The sequence below is a fragment of the Erithacus rubecula genome, assembly GCF_903797595.1.
Source record: "Erithacus rubecula genome assembly, chromosome: 1".
NCBI lineage: Eukaryota > Metazoa > Chordata > Aves > Passeriformes > Muscicapidae > Erithacus > Erithacus rubecula.
The window spans coordinates 33,389,996-33,409,961 of record NC_136658.1 but is presented as its reverse complement, the minus strand read 5'-3'; the positions used below and the strand labels follow the sequence as shown (position 1 = coordinate 33,409,961).

The 19,966-nt window shown below is 37.5% G+C and overlaps 1 protein-coding gene across 1 annotated transcript in view; it reads right to left on the bottom strand.

The window, feature by feature from the left end:
* Window positions 1-3,419: 3,419 nt before the first annotated feature.
* TMEM135 (transmembrane protein 135) overlaps window positions 3,420-19,966 on the bottom strand; it is a 164,662-nt gene continuing 148,115 nt past the window's right edge. The window contains exons 7-15 of the mRNA XM_079301087.1: window positions 19,282-19,323; window positions 17,876-18,022; window positions 15,708-15,777; window positions 11,637-11,804; window positions 9,683-9,746; window positions 8,889-8,965; window positions 7,172-7,270; window positions 5,638-5,705; window positions 3,420-4,086 (exon numbers count right to left, since the gene is read on the bottom strand). Coding sequence (XP_079157213.1) covers window positions 3,954-4,086; window positions 5,638-5,705; window positions 7,172-7,270; window positions 8,889-8,965; window positions 9,683-9,746; window positions 11,637-11,804; window positions 15,708-15,777; window positions 17,876-18,022; window positions 19,282-19,323 — 868 coding nt within the window. The 3' untranslated portion in view covers window positions 3,420-3,953. The remainder of the gene's footprint in view (window positions 4,087-5,637; window positions 5,706-7,171; window positions 7,271-8,888; window positions 8,966-9,682; window positions 9,747-11,636; window positions 11,805-15,707; window positions 15,778-17,875; window positions 18,023-19,281; window positions 19,324-19,966) is intronic.

Genomic DNA, 19,966 nt, shown 5'->3' with positions numbered 1-19,966 from the left:
ATTTGTTTTACAGCCAGTAGACAAAGAGCAAACCAACATTTCTGTGTTCTTTATAACTAGGTTTTTTATGTTTGTATCAATGCAGTGCAATCAGTAGCACTTTAAGGTGGGGCTCACCTTAAAGTCTGATCATTCCAGCCCAATCTGGCCCTTCTTGCAAGTTTTTACTGCCTGTAATGGGAAAACAGGCTTTAATTCTAAAATACTAGGAAAATACAGAAAAAAATCCTTGACTTTCTTCCTGACCCTGTGCAATCAGGTCTTCTGTAAACTTCAAGCAGGCCTGGGAACAGTCTCATCAGCTCCTGCTCCAACAGCCACAGCAGCATTTTTTATGTCTCTGTTGTGGCAGCTGAGGGAAAAAAACATCGATTGGATTCTACCAGCATGAGAAGATTAATCATTTGCCTGGATTTTCAACCAGACTTCTCTACCCTGGGTAATATTTTGACATTAATGGTTAACTGTTCTTCATTTTAATTAGGAAGTAGAAATCTCTCTGGCCTATGCCAGGGGAAAAAAAAAAAGTCCTTGAGATTAAAGTGGGCTCCAATTCACACTTCTGCTTGCCACATTCAAAGTAGCATGTTGGTAAAGCAAGTGTCCTTTTTGATGGAGATGGAAGGACAGAATTCATCAGCTGCAAAAGGTGAGTGCTGTGTCCTGAGTCAAGTGATCCCATTTCTGTGTGACTAATGACAAGAGAGAGCACTGGGTGATTTTGCCAGTATATCCACAATAGCAATTTTAGGCTTATTATGGGGGGAAAAATTATTGACTTAAATCTTACTGTTAATGTATTTACAGGATAAGTAAAACATCCAGGATCTGCTATTAAATAATAAGAAAACCCATGAAGCTCAAGTAAAGTGTCATATTTTTCTGTTGCATTCTCAAAGGTGTAAGAGAAAATGTATTGGTTTTGTCAAGGGAGGTGACTTGCAGACTCCATCTGCAAGTTGAGAGAAAAGCCAGTCTGGAAATGGAAACCTCCAGACCAATATTTAGGCACAAAACTACAGCCACCAAAACGACTTTGCTGACCTGAACTACATTTTGCTATATCCCCCTAGCTAGTCCTGTGCTTTTGCACCACAGCAAGGTCTCAGAAACCTGATGTAGAATCACAAAGATTGATAAAGACCTCTAAAACCATGGAGTCAAGGGAGCGTGGCTCTTCCCTGCTGGCACACAGGGAGATGTGGTTTGCTCTGTTTAGAAAAGAAACAGTAACATCAACTCACATTACCTCATTACTCACCCAAGTGCAGAGCTGGAGTTGCCAGCTGAACTGCTCTGGTGTTACCTCTTCACTGACATTGCATAAGACTTTATTTTGCAACAAATTTAAAGGCTCAGTCACATTCCTGGCATTCCTTCAGCACCACCAATCACTTCCAGGGCTAATGGCTGCAAACTGAAGGAGAGCTCACTCGGATTAGGTACAAGAAAGAAGCTTTTTACAAGGAGGGTGGCGAGGCACTGGCACAGGCTGCCCAGAGAGATGGTGGCTGCCCCATCCCCATTCGAGGACAGGATGGGGCTCTGAGCAACCTGGACTAGTGGAAGGTGCCCCCACCCATGGCAGGGACTTTGGAATTAGATGGCCTTTAAAATGTCCCTTCCAACCCAAACCACTGCATGATCCTATGACTTCATTTCATTTACGACTCCAGACAGCTTATTAACAACATGGCCAAAAAAGTAACTTTTTAAAGCAACAGTTTATTATTGGGAAGAACATTAGGACTTTTTTTTTTTCTCTTACATATATTCCATTTGAATAAAAATAATTTAAAAATTTTTAATTTCTCTTTATATTACATGAAAATAACTTGAAACAAGAACTGTGAATTTTGGAAGCGAGAAACATAGACAAAACTGTTATTTAGCTGCTGAGATGTAGTTATTGGATTTTTTTTCCCAAAAAACCCCCTCAAATAGAGAAACAATCACAATTGTCATTCCAGTGGAGAAACTTAACTCATCTATAAAATATCTTTAAGTTTGAGGATGGTATATAGTTAAACTAGAAAGCATTCATAATATAGTGTGTGAGTCCTAATACACCACCTGAAATATATAACTTCTCAGACTTTACAAGGTCAAATACTTTAGACCATATTCCAGTGAAAAAACACTACAAATCTCTTACAATCCTTTTAAAGTTCTTGTTCAATTACCTTTTATTTCCTCTTGAGGAATTCTAATGTAATTCCAAGCAACAAAATATTGCATACAAACTAGCTTGCAGAACTCTACTCACACTAAATTGGACAACCATTGTTTAAAAGATGAAGCACCTTTAGTAACAGTGACAAAACATCACTGTTAGTGTAGCTGATGAAGCAGATTTTGTGCACAAGTCGGTAACATTTTCATGACAATAAATCTGATAAAAATTACTGTATATTCGGTATTAAGGAATTCAGCTAAATGGAATTAAAATATGCTTATGGCTGGGGTAGGATTACAGTGTTACAGGACAAAGAGTCTACTAATTAGTCCAGTTCATATTGTCTGATAAAGACTCCAATAAAACACTGATTTCTTCCTCTTTTTTTGTTTTTAAAATACACGTAACCTACTGCAATTTCCATGGCTTATCTCACTTCTTTTCAATTCAATGTGAATATTGTTCATCTTTTCATTAACTTCTAGGGTAATGAACACCATTTAGCATCACCTGAATGGGTTATAATTTTAAAAAGCCCAAAAAAAGCAAAGAAAAAAACAAGCAATATTAGCATGTCAAGTCTCACTTTAGAACACAAATCTGCAGAAATACGTACAGTAAAAATGAGATGGACCTCATGTAGGTAGGTTTTTGCATTGAGTGCCATATCAAATTTAATGTAACTGTGCCAGTCGTGAGTCTGATGGCCCAATGGAAAACCACTCTTCACCAATTGCAAGGAAAAAAGACTATTAAAGATTGTCAAAACTCTTCTCTGTAACAGCCTAATCTCAGGGATCAGCTCTCTTCCAAAGAAATGCTTGAAAACACTGGCTGGTGCTGCAGCGCAACAAACAACCCGATGCCTTCCAAGGCGACAATGTCAAACCCTTTCAAAAATAAACATTTTGCTTCAGTATATTTTAGCTGGGGAGGGGGTGTGTTTTGCTGTGTTTAGTTTTGTTCTTGGCTTTTTTATTTTTCTAACTGTCTGCTGTTTCCAGCACCCTCTCAGAGGCTGGAATGTTTCATTCCTTCCTCTGCCAGTTGTGTCCTTTTGCACTTGGCAGATGCTGGCCACCACACCCGCCGCTCCAGCGCGCGGCAGCCACCGGGACCGCTTCTTGTTTTCCTTCTCTGTCAGCTGTGCCATCAGCAGAATTTACAGCCCTGGAATGTCATTTCTGAATCAATATGCATTTTCTTTTCCTAAGGAATGCCTTCTTTTGCAACCACAGTTGTGTAAAAATACCCTAATTTTAACTAATGAGGGGATGGTGGCTCTTTTGAGACAAATCAGAGATGCAATTTAGAAAACCAGGGAGGCATTTTCACCAGACTGCAGTATTTTAAGATCAGGTAAAATTTTGGATCTAAACTATGACAATTGTCTTCCTTTCTAAATTAAGAATTACTTTTAGTTTTACCAAAAAATATTTAACTGGTATGAACTATGGAATTTTTGAAATTATGAAGCATATTTATGTTTTACTTCTCTTCCCTAAATATATTACTCATTTGTTTAATTCGTTCAGGATTCTACCATACTGTCAACCAACTATAGTAATCCAGAAATGTTTCTGGTTATGGAAGGGGCTTAATCACTAAGCCAAACCTCCCTGCAAAGCTTCAGTATTTCTGATTGGTAAAAAGCATTTTTCATTGAAGTAATACTGAAGTGGAGCCCTAGCCCTCCTGTGTACATACGACTGTCAAGTTAATTAACTTTTCAGGACAAAATGCTGATCACATTCAATGATGAGCCACACTGTTGTGTTCAAGACAGCTCCAGTGGTAGCTCTGGTGGCACAACTGTGTATCTTGGGTCAAGCTTAGGTGTGAAATCCTTGAAGTTCTTAGATGCTTCTGTACCAAACACATCTAAAACTTTCCTGTTCATGAGAGCAAACCTGAAAAAAAAAAAAAGGGAAGAAAGAATGAATGCATAACTCACTTACTTATGAAAAAATAAAATTATTTCATATCATGAAATTTTATCAAAATCTCTCACATATCGGCTTCAACTCGCACTGTTCAGAGACTGAAAGTTTTACAGCTCAGGCAATATAGATTTTTTTTTAAAAAGCATTTGAAAAGTGTGGCTAACAGTATTTGTGCAAGTGTACTTCAAATAATGCAAATTATGAAAAAGGGGAAGAGTCCCCTTCTACTTTTAATTCCACAAAAAATCAGTCTAACCAAAACATACTACTGTTCTCTCTCACTCCAGTGGAGCAAACTGTGGCCTTGCTTGCCCCAGTCTGGATGCCAATTTTATGGGTGTTATAACATACTTCCATTTTGTTGTTCTTCACAAAGACAGAATGAAAAGTGTATGAAATGTCAAAAGAAATTCCCTTTATGAATAGAGTGTCAAAATTACTATTACAGAGATTTGCTTCAGATAAAATTAATGAGCAGTACAGAATTTCTATTCCTTCCTCTCTTTCAACTGAGACAAGTTTAGGATTAGAACAAAATGAAAAAACAGCCAAAAATGGACATCTGCACTGACATCATTCCCTGTATCATGTTTGTATGGCCTCAGAGGTTGCCTGAGGACTGCCTCCAGGCATCCCAAGGAAAGCTTCCCACTAAATCTTGCAATGTATTCAATCACCTCATGTGTGTAATGTGCCACGGGGAGTGTAGGTTCAACATGCTCCAGGGACTGGCCTCTGATTTCACTTCTATTTTTACAGCCTGGAGAGCTCTTTGTCACGAGAAACATTACCTTTCATAACCCCATTCATAAACTGATCAAGATTTGGACGCCTTGTTCCTGCCACACATTGCACCAGGGTAACAGTGCACACTTCACTAAACTGTAATTTTGTAGGTCAGTTACAGCAAGGTCTATTTTTAAAATAAAGGCTTTTTTAGATTCCTGCAGCAAATAGGAAAAACATCCAGTATGATATTACAGTGTATATTTATGATTATGATCAGTGAAAATTTTTCATTAGTTTTCCAAGAAAAAAAATCCTTTCCCAACTGAAACAGTTACAAAAAAAGTACTGAAACTTTCAAGTAGTCTTAGGAGATATTCTGACATTTTTAGTAATGCTTTTAAACTCACAGCAATATCATGTTCTCAATCACTGTACATACTAAGTGATTTCTTCAATATGTATAGTTGTTTACTGCATTATTCATGTTCCAATGGAATCTGAAAGTATCCCACCCTCCAAGTGAACTAAAAAGACTTCAAGTAAAACACACATCTGCTAAATAGTCTTCACTGGAGTTAAGTCTGCCCCTGTCATTACACTAAACCCAGCAATGTCACTTCAGCAAAGAACTTCAAGAGCACTGGAAACTGTTTGGAAAGCAAAGTAAATCCACAGGAAATTAGCCCTCATGTACTTCTAGGGCTCTGCTGTTGGCAGTGAATGACACAGAAAGCTGAATGTGATCAATGACAGGTTGAGACAAGCCATAACACACCCCTGAATACATACCTGCCCTTTGTTAGTCGTAGAAGAAATTTCCAGTATGAAGGTCTCAGGTTCTGAACTTCCATGACAGCCTGCAAGGAGAGGATTTTGTCAGAGCCAGCTGACAGTGTCAGGCAACAGCTTCATCTGCTATGCCAGGTTGCCAAAATCAGCAAAAGGATTGTTATGGAACTAATTTTTACTGCCCTCTGCTGAATTCAATGTTCTGTATGACCACCACCAGCACAGACTGATAGTCCCAGAGTACAATACTTTACCAGCAGTGACAATGAACTTACATCTCATTGCAGAGAAAGCAACAACAACCATTATTCCTATGTACATGACTGGACTGGTGGATGCCAATTTGCCTCCTGCTTAATCCCCTATCCATTCTGCATTTTCTGATCCAGCATTTCTTGCAGTCATGTTTATATTTCACGTTACATTATCTTCAATAATGTCATATAGCCAAAATCCATGTCTTCGCTCTATTCCATAACTTTTCTGGGTCACTTAGAAATATAGTGAATAACAAACATCTCAGCATAGATCCTTTTTCTCATTTCTCCTTCCTTCTCCCTGCTAAACCCAGCAATTTGTTTCTAGTCTTACATTCGGTTTCCAATTAGTTACTAAGTAACCAAAAACCCTTTATTTTCTCATATGGACTTTTTGTCTGTTAGTCTCACGTGATTGTCCCTGACAGCAGTATTTTGGAGACCTTCAGGCACATCCCAGGCACTAAAATATCAATTCACTTTGATACCAGACTTAGAGATATTCCCAAGTACATGGGAACAATGAGGAGGAGGAGTGTCTCTTAAATGTTCTGTTAAGCACAAGACTGCAGAAGATTGCTTTAGGGTAGTTTTATATTTTCTTTATGGGGGCCATGAAAATATAGTCATGGAGGTCCAGAGGATATGCAGCTCATGTAGAGATGTTCCAGCAGAAGATCTAGAAATGGTGAGATGTAGTAAAATAGTAGAGCTACTTGGGTAGCACTGAAAAGTTGCTTTTCTTGCTGATGCAGACAATAAAAGACTGAGGGTAAAGGCATGTAGCTAACTTAGGAAGTGCAAAAGATGGTAACTACTGCTTGTGTCAAATGTAACACTTCAGTGTTTTTACTATTTTTTGCAGATTTTTTTAACTAAGCAATATTAATTTAAGTCAGTGGAAACTTTCAGTTGATTTAAAAAACCATAAAATATTGTATTATACTGTTTGCCTCCTTGAAAAACTGTCCTTTCACATGGTCATGGAAGTTCATACATTAATGTACATCTTCTGGGTGAGTGCATTTTAAGATTCTTTCCAAACAATTCAATGCTTTGCATAATATATTCAGCTATTCAGGAGAAACTGTGTCCTAGAAATTACCTTGCCACAATGACACTCAAAACCAGGATGCAGGAGCCCCAGGATGCAGGAGTAAGATGCTGTGAATCAGTATAAATCTTACCATCTTTCTATAGAACTATCTCCCTGTGCTCCTCTTTTCATTCAACATTTGATTTAAAGAACTTCATGTTCTGTTAGAGAACATACTTACTGCCTGAAAGCATATTGATGTAGAAATGGCATAGATGATGCTGTCTGCATGAGGAAAATAGGGAACCTTCCCTGATTCAATGCCTTTGAAGTATATAGTCTGTAAAAATAAACAAAAAAATGCTGAATGCAACAAAATCAAAATATCTTTTCACTTTTTATTTTACCTTTTAACAAAAACACATTAACTTTATATTTTCTGCATGCCCACAGATGTGACATTGATCAGAATAGATTATAGAAGTTGCACAAGATCAATCTAACAAAAGGCTATTAATGCACAGAACAGAACTAGCAACAGCTTTGGTGTTATAGAACCTAAAGATAAAAAAGGGAAAGTTTGCTCTGTTAAATTCTTCATTTTAAAAAAGCAAAAGAACAATGCAATAACTATTCCAACAAAGTGAATATTCACTGTTCTTAAACAGCTTGAAATCACATACTTTACTTTCTGAGAAAACATGTACAGTTTATTTTCCTGAGCACAGCCTGACCTTGCAAAGCAGCACACGCCTCTTTGGTCAGTTACCCTTGGCTTGCGTAAGATGATAAAAGTAGTAAAAAAAAAAAAAAAAAAAAAAAAAAAGAAAAGAAAGAAAGAACACACAGAGCTTTTCTTATTTCACTGTAGCCACAATGTCTCAAAGTCCAGAGAAAACTACCAGTAATACAAGATAATACTGAGATAATACTGGTCTTTTACAACTGGTATTCTGAAAGTCAGTATGGATAACTCAGATTTGCATTTGTGCGACCAATATGTGCTGCCTTCAGAGCCTGGCCTGGGATAACCAGGAGAAAAGAGGGTATCTTCCCTTTATATGTTTAATTTCACGTGTAATAAAAAAAAAAAAAAATTCCTTCTTTTTATCATGTTCTTTAAAATGAATGTTGCTCTGGTAATGAAAGGGGGATAAGTACCACTAGAGAGCAAGGCCTTCAAGGTCTGCAGGAGAAATTTGTGATTTAGGTATGATGCACAGTGAGAGAACATTATCAACTCATTCCAGTGGTGGTGTTGGGCAATTAACCATGACTAAGTCTCAACTTTCTGGAAAAATCACAGAAAGAATCAAGTGCTGATTAGAAAAGTATAATCAACATACCCAAGCTCTGTAAGTATTTTTTTTTCCTGGGCTCCTAATTTTAACAAATTCAGAGAAATAATTCAAGCCTGAAGAATAGTAATTAGAACAAAGTTCATTCCAAAGCTGGGAATTCAATCAGCTGTAGTACCCTGACAAACAACTTCAGCTATAGACTAAAAACTAAGCTATTTTCAGCTATCTTAGACTGTTGAATGCCAAAATTAGGGAACAAAGGCGGGAAGTTAAGCTGTAGCTTTTGGCAATAAATCTGCAATTAAGGACTAGGTCTGATTTATGCTTCTGGCAAAATAGACATTCTTGGAACTTTCTGATTTAAAAAATCTGCAAAAACTACAAAGGAAAGGGTTGTCAGGAGATTAAAAAAATTAATGGAGAATATACATGAAGACCAGTGCATAAGGACATCTAAAATGAGTCAAAGAAAAGAAAGAAAGAAATGAGACCACATGGCAGCACTGCCTCTTAGCACACATATACTGAAACACCATCACCATATAACTTTGTATTTTACTGAAATTGGCTGACAAAACCGCTCAAGTTCATTTTCTTCTCTTCTGCCTTGAAAAAATAGATGAAATGAAGACCTCTTTTAGGAGGGTAACAACTTACCTCTACTAGTTTAGACACCAGATACATAGAGATAGTTGTACTTTTGTAAAACATCATAGAAATTCCTGCTAGACACCCTGTAACAATTAGAAAAGCATTGTTAAGGTTGTGATTTGCATTGTTAAGGTCACTGTGGTGTGTCAGCCCAACAAACACCACACAAGACTATTTATTTCTACAGATAGCACAGTTCAGAGATGTTCTTTTGCTGCCCATCCAAATATGGTTCATATCACTTAAAATAGAAAGTTTCAGAAAGCTGAAATAAATCTGTACTTCAGTGCTCAGGAGCACACCATCAAATTTCTCTCTTTTTTGTGGGATGAGAGATCTCTGTGCTGCAACACGTGACAGATGCACGTGAGGGAAGGGCCTCACCACCACATGAATTTCATGATAAAAGCATCTTTATTTGGACTCGGTGCAGCCCAATGTGTATTCTGTCACATATGGAAGAGTCAGTATTTTCATCTCACATCTCTACAGCTGCAAATTAAAGGACAAGTTTATATTTATGCACACAGTAATATACTGTCCTTGGAGCTGAGCATAAACTCCACGTTTGACTGATTTTGCCTTACAATTTTAATTGTATCTTTGCAATTCTTTGACAAGTATCCCTTTGACAATGACAGTTGAAACATCACAGCCACTTTGACACAACCTTGATGTATATAAGAACAGGAACAAAGTCCTATTTTCATAACAGAATTCTAAAAAGGGAATGGCAGGACAGATAAGAGGAGTGCTTACAGAGTCCCAACACACACAACACAAACTTTCCATGGACTCACCAGCTACAAGTGCATGAAGCTCATCATCTAGATTTCGGACCCAACGTAGGAAGCAACTTGTACCCTGCAGGTGAACAGAATGCAGGCTTAGCCCTACTTGTTCCTAACAACACACACTGGAGGTACTCCTTACAAGCTAGTAATATAGCACACAGCATGAATTAAGAGTGTAGTGTGATAATACCCATAATCACAGAATCATACAATGGTTTGGGTTGCAAGGGACCTTAAAGATCATCTGGTTCCATCTCCCCTGCCATGGGCAGGGACACCTTCCACTAGAGCAGGTTGCTCAGAGCCCCATGCAGCCTGGCCTTCAACACCTCCAGGGATAATGCATTCTTCTACTTAGTAAGGGGGTAACAATAAAAGGCAATTTAATTGGTAAGCCAACTTTCCCACAAGAGTCTTGTAAGGGAAACGTAAAATCACCTTGTAATTCCTTAAGAGCTGTAGAAACTTTCATTATTGAGATATATTATGTACTAATTAGGTAATCTTTACCACATCAAGATACACTAAATTTTATTTTAAAATGCACAAGAAATCAACGCAACTGAAGAACAAGCTTTTTAAAGGCACTGGTGACACTAAAGTTCAGACAGTTGGACAGAGTACCCATAACATTTATGTGTCTTAAATCTACAATTTACTGCTGCCATTTCTTTCAAATCAGAGAGCAGATTAATCTAATTTGAATTCCAATACACCAATGCTAATTTTGAATTCATGTCATCCTCATTTGCTGCATCTGTCTAAACTCCCATGATAAAGGCTTTTTTCAACTACATACCAAACCTCCAGAGATTTTTTCATGCATCCAATAAATTCTGCAACTAGGAAAACGTATTAATCTAAAAAAGTAGAACTTCATATTCCCTTGGATCCAAAATGCACCAAGCATTTAATTTTTTGTTTTGCCCTGGTCCAATTTTTTGAGTGACTAGAATCTTTGCTGTCCTACATGACTAGACTAGAAGAAAAATATAATGCAACCCAAATTTGTGTAAACTATGAAAAGGCTTTTTTCTTAAAGTTTAAGCAAAAAGTTAATTTTCCAGCAAACTATAAACAGCTCATTTGTACTATGCCATCAAAAATTTTAGACTCTGTTACCTACAAGTTCTGTCTCTCAATTTAATTACTAATCAAGTGAAATGCTGTTTGGCTTATGTGTAAGACCTCCTTTTCTATTTTTCAGTAAGTAATACTCACCCTGAATAATAAATAATGCAGCATGATCTTGAATTTGCAGAGCAAGTAAAGTGGTAGTTGAAAAATGCCATGTGATTGAGAATACAAAAGTGCAAAAGACACTTCAGCACTGCACTGTGCAATACATTCTGCATTAGGGCGTGTGCTTTGCCACATTCTGCTTTGGCACAAATAAACATGATATGATCAATTCCAACAATGCCATATGAATGCATATCAATTCACAATCTGTCATCTTATAATGGGGTAGAAAGGATAGACTTGCAAGCAGTAAGTGCAATGTCTTCTCAGCTACACACTATATGTTCTGCAGTCTCTTGCTATTTAGTGTCAAGTAAGAATTCCAGACATGTGAGCCAACAAAATCAGCACATGGCTTCTCTCTGGCAAAACAGATGCTACTGCAGTCACTGCTTGTGCCAGCACTAAAATGCTTTTTTGTAGCAGCAAATCCCTCTGAAATCTGAATTCACTTTCTCTGAAGTACTCTCTATCTCCTGATCTTAAAAACAAGCTGCAAAATCCATGAGGTTTATTTAGAAATTACAGAAAAAACACATAGAATAGAAGAACAACTTTCTGTTTACAATCAGATTACTGCAATATATAAAATTTGTAAGTGACATGCTGTAGGAAACAATTTGAGTGCTACGAAGCAGCTTGACTTCTTAGCTCTTTGTGATCTGAAAAGTGAAATAAAAACCACAGCATTTGGCATTTCTGTATGCTCTAAACTTACTTTGTATATACTGACAAAAGATCCCAGAAAAGCTCCAAGCTGGAAATTTTCCTTGTTGTAGAAGAGGGAAAATAGCCGCGATGGTTGTGTAAGCAGATGTCGGAAGGTGGAAGGGATCCGAAGGCAACACTGGATCAGGTAACCAATGCTAAACATCCTAATGAAGCCCTAGAGAACACAGAGAGAGATTTTGGGGTAAGAAACCACAAGTTCTGAGAAAGGAGAAGCAAAAGCTTCTACAGAAGGTTTTATTTTTGACATTGAATAGTTTAAAAGCCACTCTGAAGGTAATATGTTAAATGCATACATCTATCCTATCCCCACTTTCAAACTCAAGAGTTTTCTATTCCCAGTAACCCTGTAAAACAACAAAAGTGGTAAAATCAGAGACAATTGCCTCTTCTTTTAATCTTTATGAATTTCTGAAAGGCCTCAAGAGACAGCCTCCTCTTCTACTCCAAAATTCTGTCCTTTGAAATAATCTTGATGACTTCATTTCCAGGTTACTAACCAGCTTTTAACCACAAATGGGTTTATAGAGGAAAGCAATGCAGTGGGAAAAAAAGAGCACTTCTACACTCAAATGTCTGGAGAAAACAGTAAGGTGGAAAAAATCCACCAAAAATAAATTTCAGAAAGTGTGAGAATTAGAAGTTAACCCTGGTGGCTTGGCACACGCTTACGGGCTTTGCCTCAGCCAAACATGAGGTTGTGGGATGCTTGCAGCAAGGGAAAGAGAGAAACTCAAAGGGAGTTCATGTGTGGAGCTACTGGGAAAAGACAAAATGGCTTCCAAAGAATTTACTTATTATTCCACCTTGGATGAAGATCTGTTGGGTTCCTTTTTAACATGACACAAAACCAGACTCATTTTTTTTTCCCCCAAATTATTCTCCCCATTTTCTTCCAACTTCCTCCAGTGGTTCCTATCATTATTCCGACCCTAAGGTGAACCTTTTCTAATAATTCTGAATAAATTTTACCCAGTTTTTGTTTGGAAAATGCATTATGTGAAAACTATTTCTGCACTCATCTGCAAATAAGGCAGGCACCTTATTCAATTACAGTGACAGGGACACAATTCCAGTGACAAGGAAATCCGGCAGAGGGCTTGACTGAACAAACTTTCAGACTCAGAAACTCAAACCATTTTTGCCTCCTAAAGAACTTTATAATGCATCATAAAGCTCATAAAATTTTATTATGGTTAAACATCCAGTAATAAACTTCCTGAAGCAATTACTCTTCCTGCAACTCAAGAAGTGGTTTATGAGAATCAAGTGAAAGAAAAAAAGTAATCCAATGATCCAACAGCTTTTTTTTTTTTTTTTAAATCCACTCCTTCATGCCACAATTAAAAAAAAAAACAAAACAGTCCTAAACCCAGCAGTTATGAGCAAAGCCCAAAACAAGAAACAACAGAATGGTACTTTTGATTTTTTTGCCGAGGAAAGGTGACTTCAATGGGGTGAGGAAACATCTAAATTACAACTGGAAGTACTCAAACACATCCCTAATTTTATTCCTATTAGCAGCCAATTTAGAAGTGCTGAGGAACCATCACCAAAGGACTGAGGTTTAGTGTTGATGTGCATGAAATACCAAGAATTGCACAAAATATCTCTATTTAGCTCATTATTTCAAACAGGTGAAATCGTATCACACCCACAGGTATTTTTCCACAATCATAGAAGTAGTATATCTTATAATCCACGTACAGTATTGTAACTTTTACCTTCCATAAAAAGACCTCCAATAACAATGGGTGTGGTACATAGCAGAGCATATGCAGGATACTATAGTAAATACAAGTGAGTAAAGAAAACTCTGCTAAGAGCCATTTCTCAGAGGTTTTGAGTTGGAGCTCAGCTCAGCCAGAAGTAGTACCACAGTGTAATGACATATCTCAGGAATTTATTGAATAAATCTTTCTCCCTGCTTTTAGAAACCAATTTCTTAATAGTACACTCAAGATACTTGCTATAACTCAAATTCAGAAAAGCACATGTGCATATAAAGAGAGTTCAGAAACATACCAAAAACTCAATCAATCTGTTGCAATATATTAGGAACTAGTTAAGATAGTGAAAATTAATTAATGAAGATATTTAATATTTATTCTAGGTGTATAGTAGCACATGTTACTTCAAGAGATAGAACTTTCAGACTACAATCTTAAGAAACTATTCTCAGAGAATTTGTGGATACCCCATTCCTGGAATTGCTCAAGGCTAGGTTGGGCTTTGAGCAACCTGGTCTATGGAAGGTGTCCCTGCCCATGGGAGGGGGGCTGGTCTTTAAGGTCCCTTCCAACCCACAGACCCTTGTATGATCCTATGACCTTCTTTGAGGTCACCCTAGTCACCAGTAAATCTGGAGGTTATCTGGCCCTGTCTGCAGCACCAGCAGAAAAAACAGACAACTGGACTTCTACTGCTGGCTAATGGCTCCTCACTGTAAATAAGCAGAATCCAAAAGAGGAAAAATACTGTTTCATTGCTTCTGTCACAGCTGTTTTCAGACATTTACAAGCACAAAGCATTTCAAGTATTTAAAGTCTGAAGGGAAGTCAATGAACTAAGGTGGTATGACACTACTGAATGTTATGTGAAAGCCATGATGATGTCAATGAGCTAATGTGCATTTAAATGTGAAGCAGGAGCAAAAGAGCATGTAAATGATAGTTATGGCACAGATGCATTAATAAGAAGACAAGCTGCTCAAGGGTAAGGGAAAATAACACTGCGGGGAAATTTTGGCAATAAGCAGCTCATCACATCATTATCAGATCTGAAAGCTCCAATACAGAAAAGAAACTGTAAAAATATGTTCAAATCATGTCAGCTGACAGTTCTTACTGATCAAATCCAGGAACAGTCACAGAAAAGAACATTTAGAATTTTGGATCTTTAAAAATACAAATACATAAAAATAATTTTTTTCACTCATGTTTTAATTTAAATAAAAAGTCACAGAAAAGACAGGAAACAAGAGGATCTAACTGCCACTTCAGCAATATCTTCCTTTTTAGATTATTGCAGTCAAGAATAATTTATATCAAAATACTGCAGAGGATGGGTCCAAGAATGAAATATATTTCAAATGCACAACGTTTTCTCTAAGGAGAGAAGGGCCTTATAAAAATTTCTTTTTAAAATTTAATTTTTGTCAGGTCAAGTCTTTATTCAGCTTTATTATCAGTTAGCTTTTTTCCTCCCCTCATTCCATTTGAGGATATATAAAACAAAACAAAATAATGCTGAATCAGTAAGTGAAAAGCATGCACACTCCCAAATATCCACCTTCCTCCCCATCCTCAGGTTCCTTTAACATTAAAAAAAATTATTTTTGAAAGTAATATACATTAAAAGCATCTGAAGATACTCAAATACATTTTTGCTGCTCCATATATAAAATAAGTCAACTGTTAAGGGATTGGGATCTTCTGGAGTGTTACCAACTCCCAAAACAGGCACAGCAGGTGGCACCACCTGTGCCAACCCCATGCCAGCCAACACAAATTTCTGCACAGTAATTCTCTGTAAAAAAAAAAGAGCTGATCACATTAATAATGGAGGGTGAATTATACCAGTGGAGATAAACAGCTCTTCCTGGGTGTAGCAAGTGTGACCAATCTCTCATTACCCCGAGCCCCCAAAATAAACGACTGGAGGAGTGCAGCCAGTGCCCAGCAGCGACGTGCCAGAGCTGTGCAGCTGCACGGGAGCCACAGCAGCACATTCCAGGTGCTTTATTTAGGGGGGAGTCACAAGTGGGCTCAGCCCTCAAGTGCATCACATAGTTAAACAAGTTCCTTGTTGCTAGTCCATTTTTTCCCACACATTTTATGTTACTCATTCACTACATCTAATCTGAAAGACCAGAGAACTTTAACCTCACCACCGCCCCGTCCTAAATTGAGAAAATCTGTTTTCTGGCTTGTCACATTTTCAATAGAAGAAGAATGAGTAACAGGCTCATTTCTCACTTCCTAAGCATATGCTTTTCCTGACTACAGACTTGTACCCCCTCGTTGCCAGAGTCTGTCAATCGAACTTTTTCTGCACTTACTTTAATACAGTATGAAATGCAATTATCTCCATAGTGTTTACAGCATCTGTGCCTCGGGCCATGTTTGCACCTGCAAAAAGCATAATGAAACACGTATTAACTCATAGCTGTTTTCAGTGTCAGCGACAGGAGACTTCATAAATTTTTCCTGCCTAAAAATACATAAAGTGCTATTTGCCCAGCACTCATTCTCCCCATTACCCACTGAAGGGCACTGTGAACTTTTATGATGCCATAAAAGGACAATAAAAACTAACAATACTTCAGTTGTACACCAAGAAAAAGTGTCTGCACACTTATTTGGATCCAAACTCTTGCCATGCTACACATAAAATGTTAAATTAAATAACAAATTTTCTGCTGTGGTCAACAAGGAGAAATGATGTGACCTTTCCTGGTTTGTATCTGCTCCATGGTTCTGGAAGGGTATTTGAGCAAGCATCTGTTATTCATGTCCTTTCATCTTTCACACCACTGTAAGGGTCACTGAAGGGCAATGCAGATCATACAAATACCCTCTGAGACTTCTCTCAATTACAAGGCTCTCACTTTTGGGATATTTCTTCCCCAGTGTAGATTTTTATGTAGCTCTTCGTTTGGACTGAGAATTTGACATTGAGCACTTAAAACAGACTGGCTTGGGGTGGTGGGATGTGGGGATTGTACAGTTTCTAGCCCTGCATTATGTAGAATTAAAATAAGTAATGTCATAGCAGGTCTGAACATTATATTTTGCTATATCCAAGTATTTAAGATTTCATGTAAAATAAATTACACAATTTATATACTATGTCAAATATCTTGGAAGTTTTGAATCGTATACTATAAAGTCTAATGGCCATAAATCATCTGTGAGGTCAGTTTATGTAGCAAAAATTGTAATGAGAATGTGCTCAGGTTACAGGCATTTAGACTCAATTATACTGAAAAGAACCATATGGAAGAGAAACCAGTGAGAGCATAAAAACTCCATATTGAAAGTTTGCTGAAAGTCTGAGTTGGGAGTTTCAAAACCTTAAAGAAAAATGTTCTTCTCCATCTTCAATCCTTGTATTTAACCAACAACAGAAGAGCTATGAACTATCTCTAGCAAACTGAGTAACAAGTATTTAATGCAAAACAGGCATAAGCAATTCAGGTAAAATAATTTGATTATGGCAGGAGGTGTCTTTTCCTTGTGGGTCTTTTGCCTGAAAAACCACTGATGACTTCCCTCATATTCTTCAGCTAAAGCCCACAGCAAATCATAGGAAGTCACCATCTGATGGGGATCACTTCATGTTTGCTCATCATCTGAGCAAGTAAAATAAGCCACTACATTGAGTACACAATGCACTTGGAAGACTCTCTCTCCTGTGTAACAGCAGGTAGAGATTTGGTCATAAAACTGCTCTTGAAGAGGTCAGAGGAAATGAAGATTCATTTTTTACTCCATCTTCCCTGTAAATGAATGACTCCTCGTGGTATCCAACGTGCCTGAAGCAGAGGAATCAGTCACAGCAGAAGTAAATCATTTGAACATACCATACTGAAAAGCTCACTGCTCCCACTTCCTTAAACTCCTACTAAAAGACAGTGAATTGGATCCTGCAGACAGGGGGGCACCTACCTTGCCTAACTTCAGATGTCTAGATCTGAGCAAAACTGTTTTAGACTCACTCTTTGCTTTACAATTTCCTATCTCCCAATAGCAGAGGCAGCCCACGTGCCATCAATCCTATTTTTAGGTGGTTTTCTTTTATGCAATACAGGGATGCAGGTCCTCCAAAAGACTATGTTACAGTCACTTATGGTGACATAAGTAAAGTCTGCTGCTGTGCAGTTTTTCTCAAGTACCACTAGTTCCAGCAGAACTATGCCATAAACTTTTGCAGAAAACTGCAGAAAAAGCAACCACCATTCTGCACTCATCATGGACTGAATTTGCTTTCCCTTGCTAGACAACTGCATGTTGCAAGTCATAGCTATGATATACAGGTCTTCAAGTTTTGCTTTCACAAATTCATCATTTACCACTATTAACTACCTACTAAAAATGAAATAGAAAAACACTGAAATGCAAATCGGAAGTACTAGAACGCACTGTCAAATGCAACATAACACATTAAAGTGTTCTATATAACAACGATTCGTTTTGATTTGGATTTCTTTGGGGTTTTTTTACTCACACTTTGTCCATGAGCTTTTTTGTTAGTGCCAGTATGTTCATTGGCTGTGATACTTTTTCACTATGCTTGATTTTCCTATCTGTTTTTGCAAATGCTGCTTCAGGTGAAAAAGAATGTGTGGGGATTTCTTCTTTCCCTACAATGAACCTGAAAGAAAAAAGCAAAACAGAACAAAGCAATTACATAAATAAATCAAAGAAATACATGAAGTACTGTGTAAGCCTCTAAGTCTTAGGCTAGACTGAAGTTACTCCCAAGTCTGCAAAAACCCATCTTACACAGCTAACTTTGTACTTCATCAGAGAAGATCATTCCACTGACATATATTTGAAGATATATTTAAGCTAGAAGATGCAATTAATGCCAGGAATATTTTAAAACTAAAACCAGAAACATTAATAGGGAAGCCCCCTCTCAGACAAAAGAAGATGACTAGGTAAGAATATAAAAAGGCACTTGAAATATCTCAATTATCTCCAGCAAAATGGGGTTACCTAAAGGTTGATAATTACTACAGTATTTTTATAAAATATCTATTTTGCAGAATCTTCGAAATGTTTTTGCTCCCACCAAAAGCATCAACTTTGTTTTGCTTGGCTTCATCTTCAGCCTTCTTTCTTCACCCAGAAGTTGATATTGTCAATATATTGGCTCATCTTAGGTCTAGAATTACTGTGTATCAAGAGCAAGGGAGGACACAAAGGTAAAATGTTTCCTAATACCATGCACTATAATCCAAGTTAAACTGTAACTTGGATTATAGTATTGCTGAGGGTAATGAAGATATAATGAAGATATGTTTTGCCATTCTGTAATACAGCAAATAAGCCCCAGGTAAAAAAAAAACAGCAGCCATTTGCTTCCAGGAAAACATGGGTTATCATGAATCCCAGTTTTAGAAAGACAGAAGATTAGTGGTCCTTCAAAAATATGCAATCAAATGTCTGAGATTCCTTTAATAACAGTCCCAACTATGAAGGGATTTCTCTTTTGCTAGCACACAAGAGGAAACTGCCTCAAGCTGCACCAGGGGAGGTTTAGGTTGGATATTAGAAAAACTTCTTCACTGAAACAATTGTCAAGCATTGCAACAGGCTGCCCAGGAAATGGTGGAGTCACCATCCCTGGGAGTATTTAAAAGACATGTAGATGTGGCACTTGGGGACATGGTGTAGTGGTAGACCTGGCAGTGTTGGGTTAAAGACTGGACTGGATGATCTTAAAACTTTTCCAACCCAAATGATCCTATGATTATGCCTTCTTAAAATATGTTGTATACCTAAAAGTTGGAAAAATTTTAGAGCAGCATGATTTTTCTTAGGAATACTCTTTTCTTACAATGGAGCTTCCACTGTGCATGATTCCTCAAAAATCTTGTTTTAAATAGCCACAGAAACTTTACTTACTTTAGCGCAGAGTATGTAAATCCTTTCAAGCCATCCTTGCACCTGAAAGACAAAATCAACAGAATTCTCTACAATGGGCTGCTGGCAATATAAAGTCTTACAGATTAAACATGACATAGAAGGGCTGCAGAGAAACACCAGCTTTCCATTAAGAAAAAACAACACATTTTCAATAACTCTGTGACTATTGTTGATTGCCTGTTGTCACCACAGCCTTGGAACATCTCTGAAACAAATCAAATCAAATGCCAGTGCTTCTTTTTTATCCAAACCAAGAGTGGAGAAATTTTTAAAGGATGGTAACAGAACCATCAGGGCAACAATGCAAGATGATGACGAACTGTTGATTTATGGAAAAGTAATCATGATGAGTTTAACAAAACAGAAGTTTTACTGCAAGGAGAGACAGGAGAGGTGGATCTCAATGAAACACCCACCTTTGCTGTGAAAAGCTGCAGGGAATAGTTTCTCTGAATTTTAGATAAATTGTTGCACTTGGCAAAGTGCTGATCTCTGCAGCTTCTTACTTTCAGAAGACTCTTACTCTGAAAGTCCCAGCTTTTCAATTATATAGTCAGTGGTTGCTCTGATTCTAAGCTTGATAGTATATGTGTTCTTACCAACTACAGGGTTCCTTGTGTGAAGAATGACCACAGCAAGGAGCCCATATTTGGCTAGGAAAGAT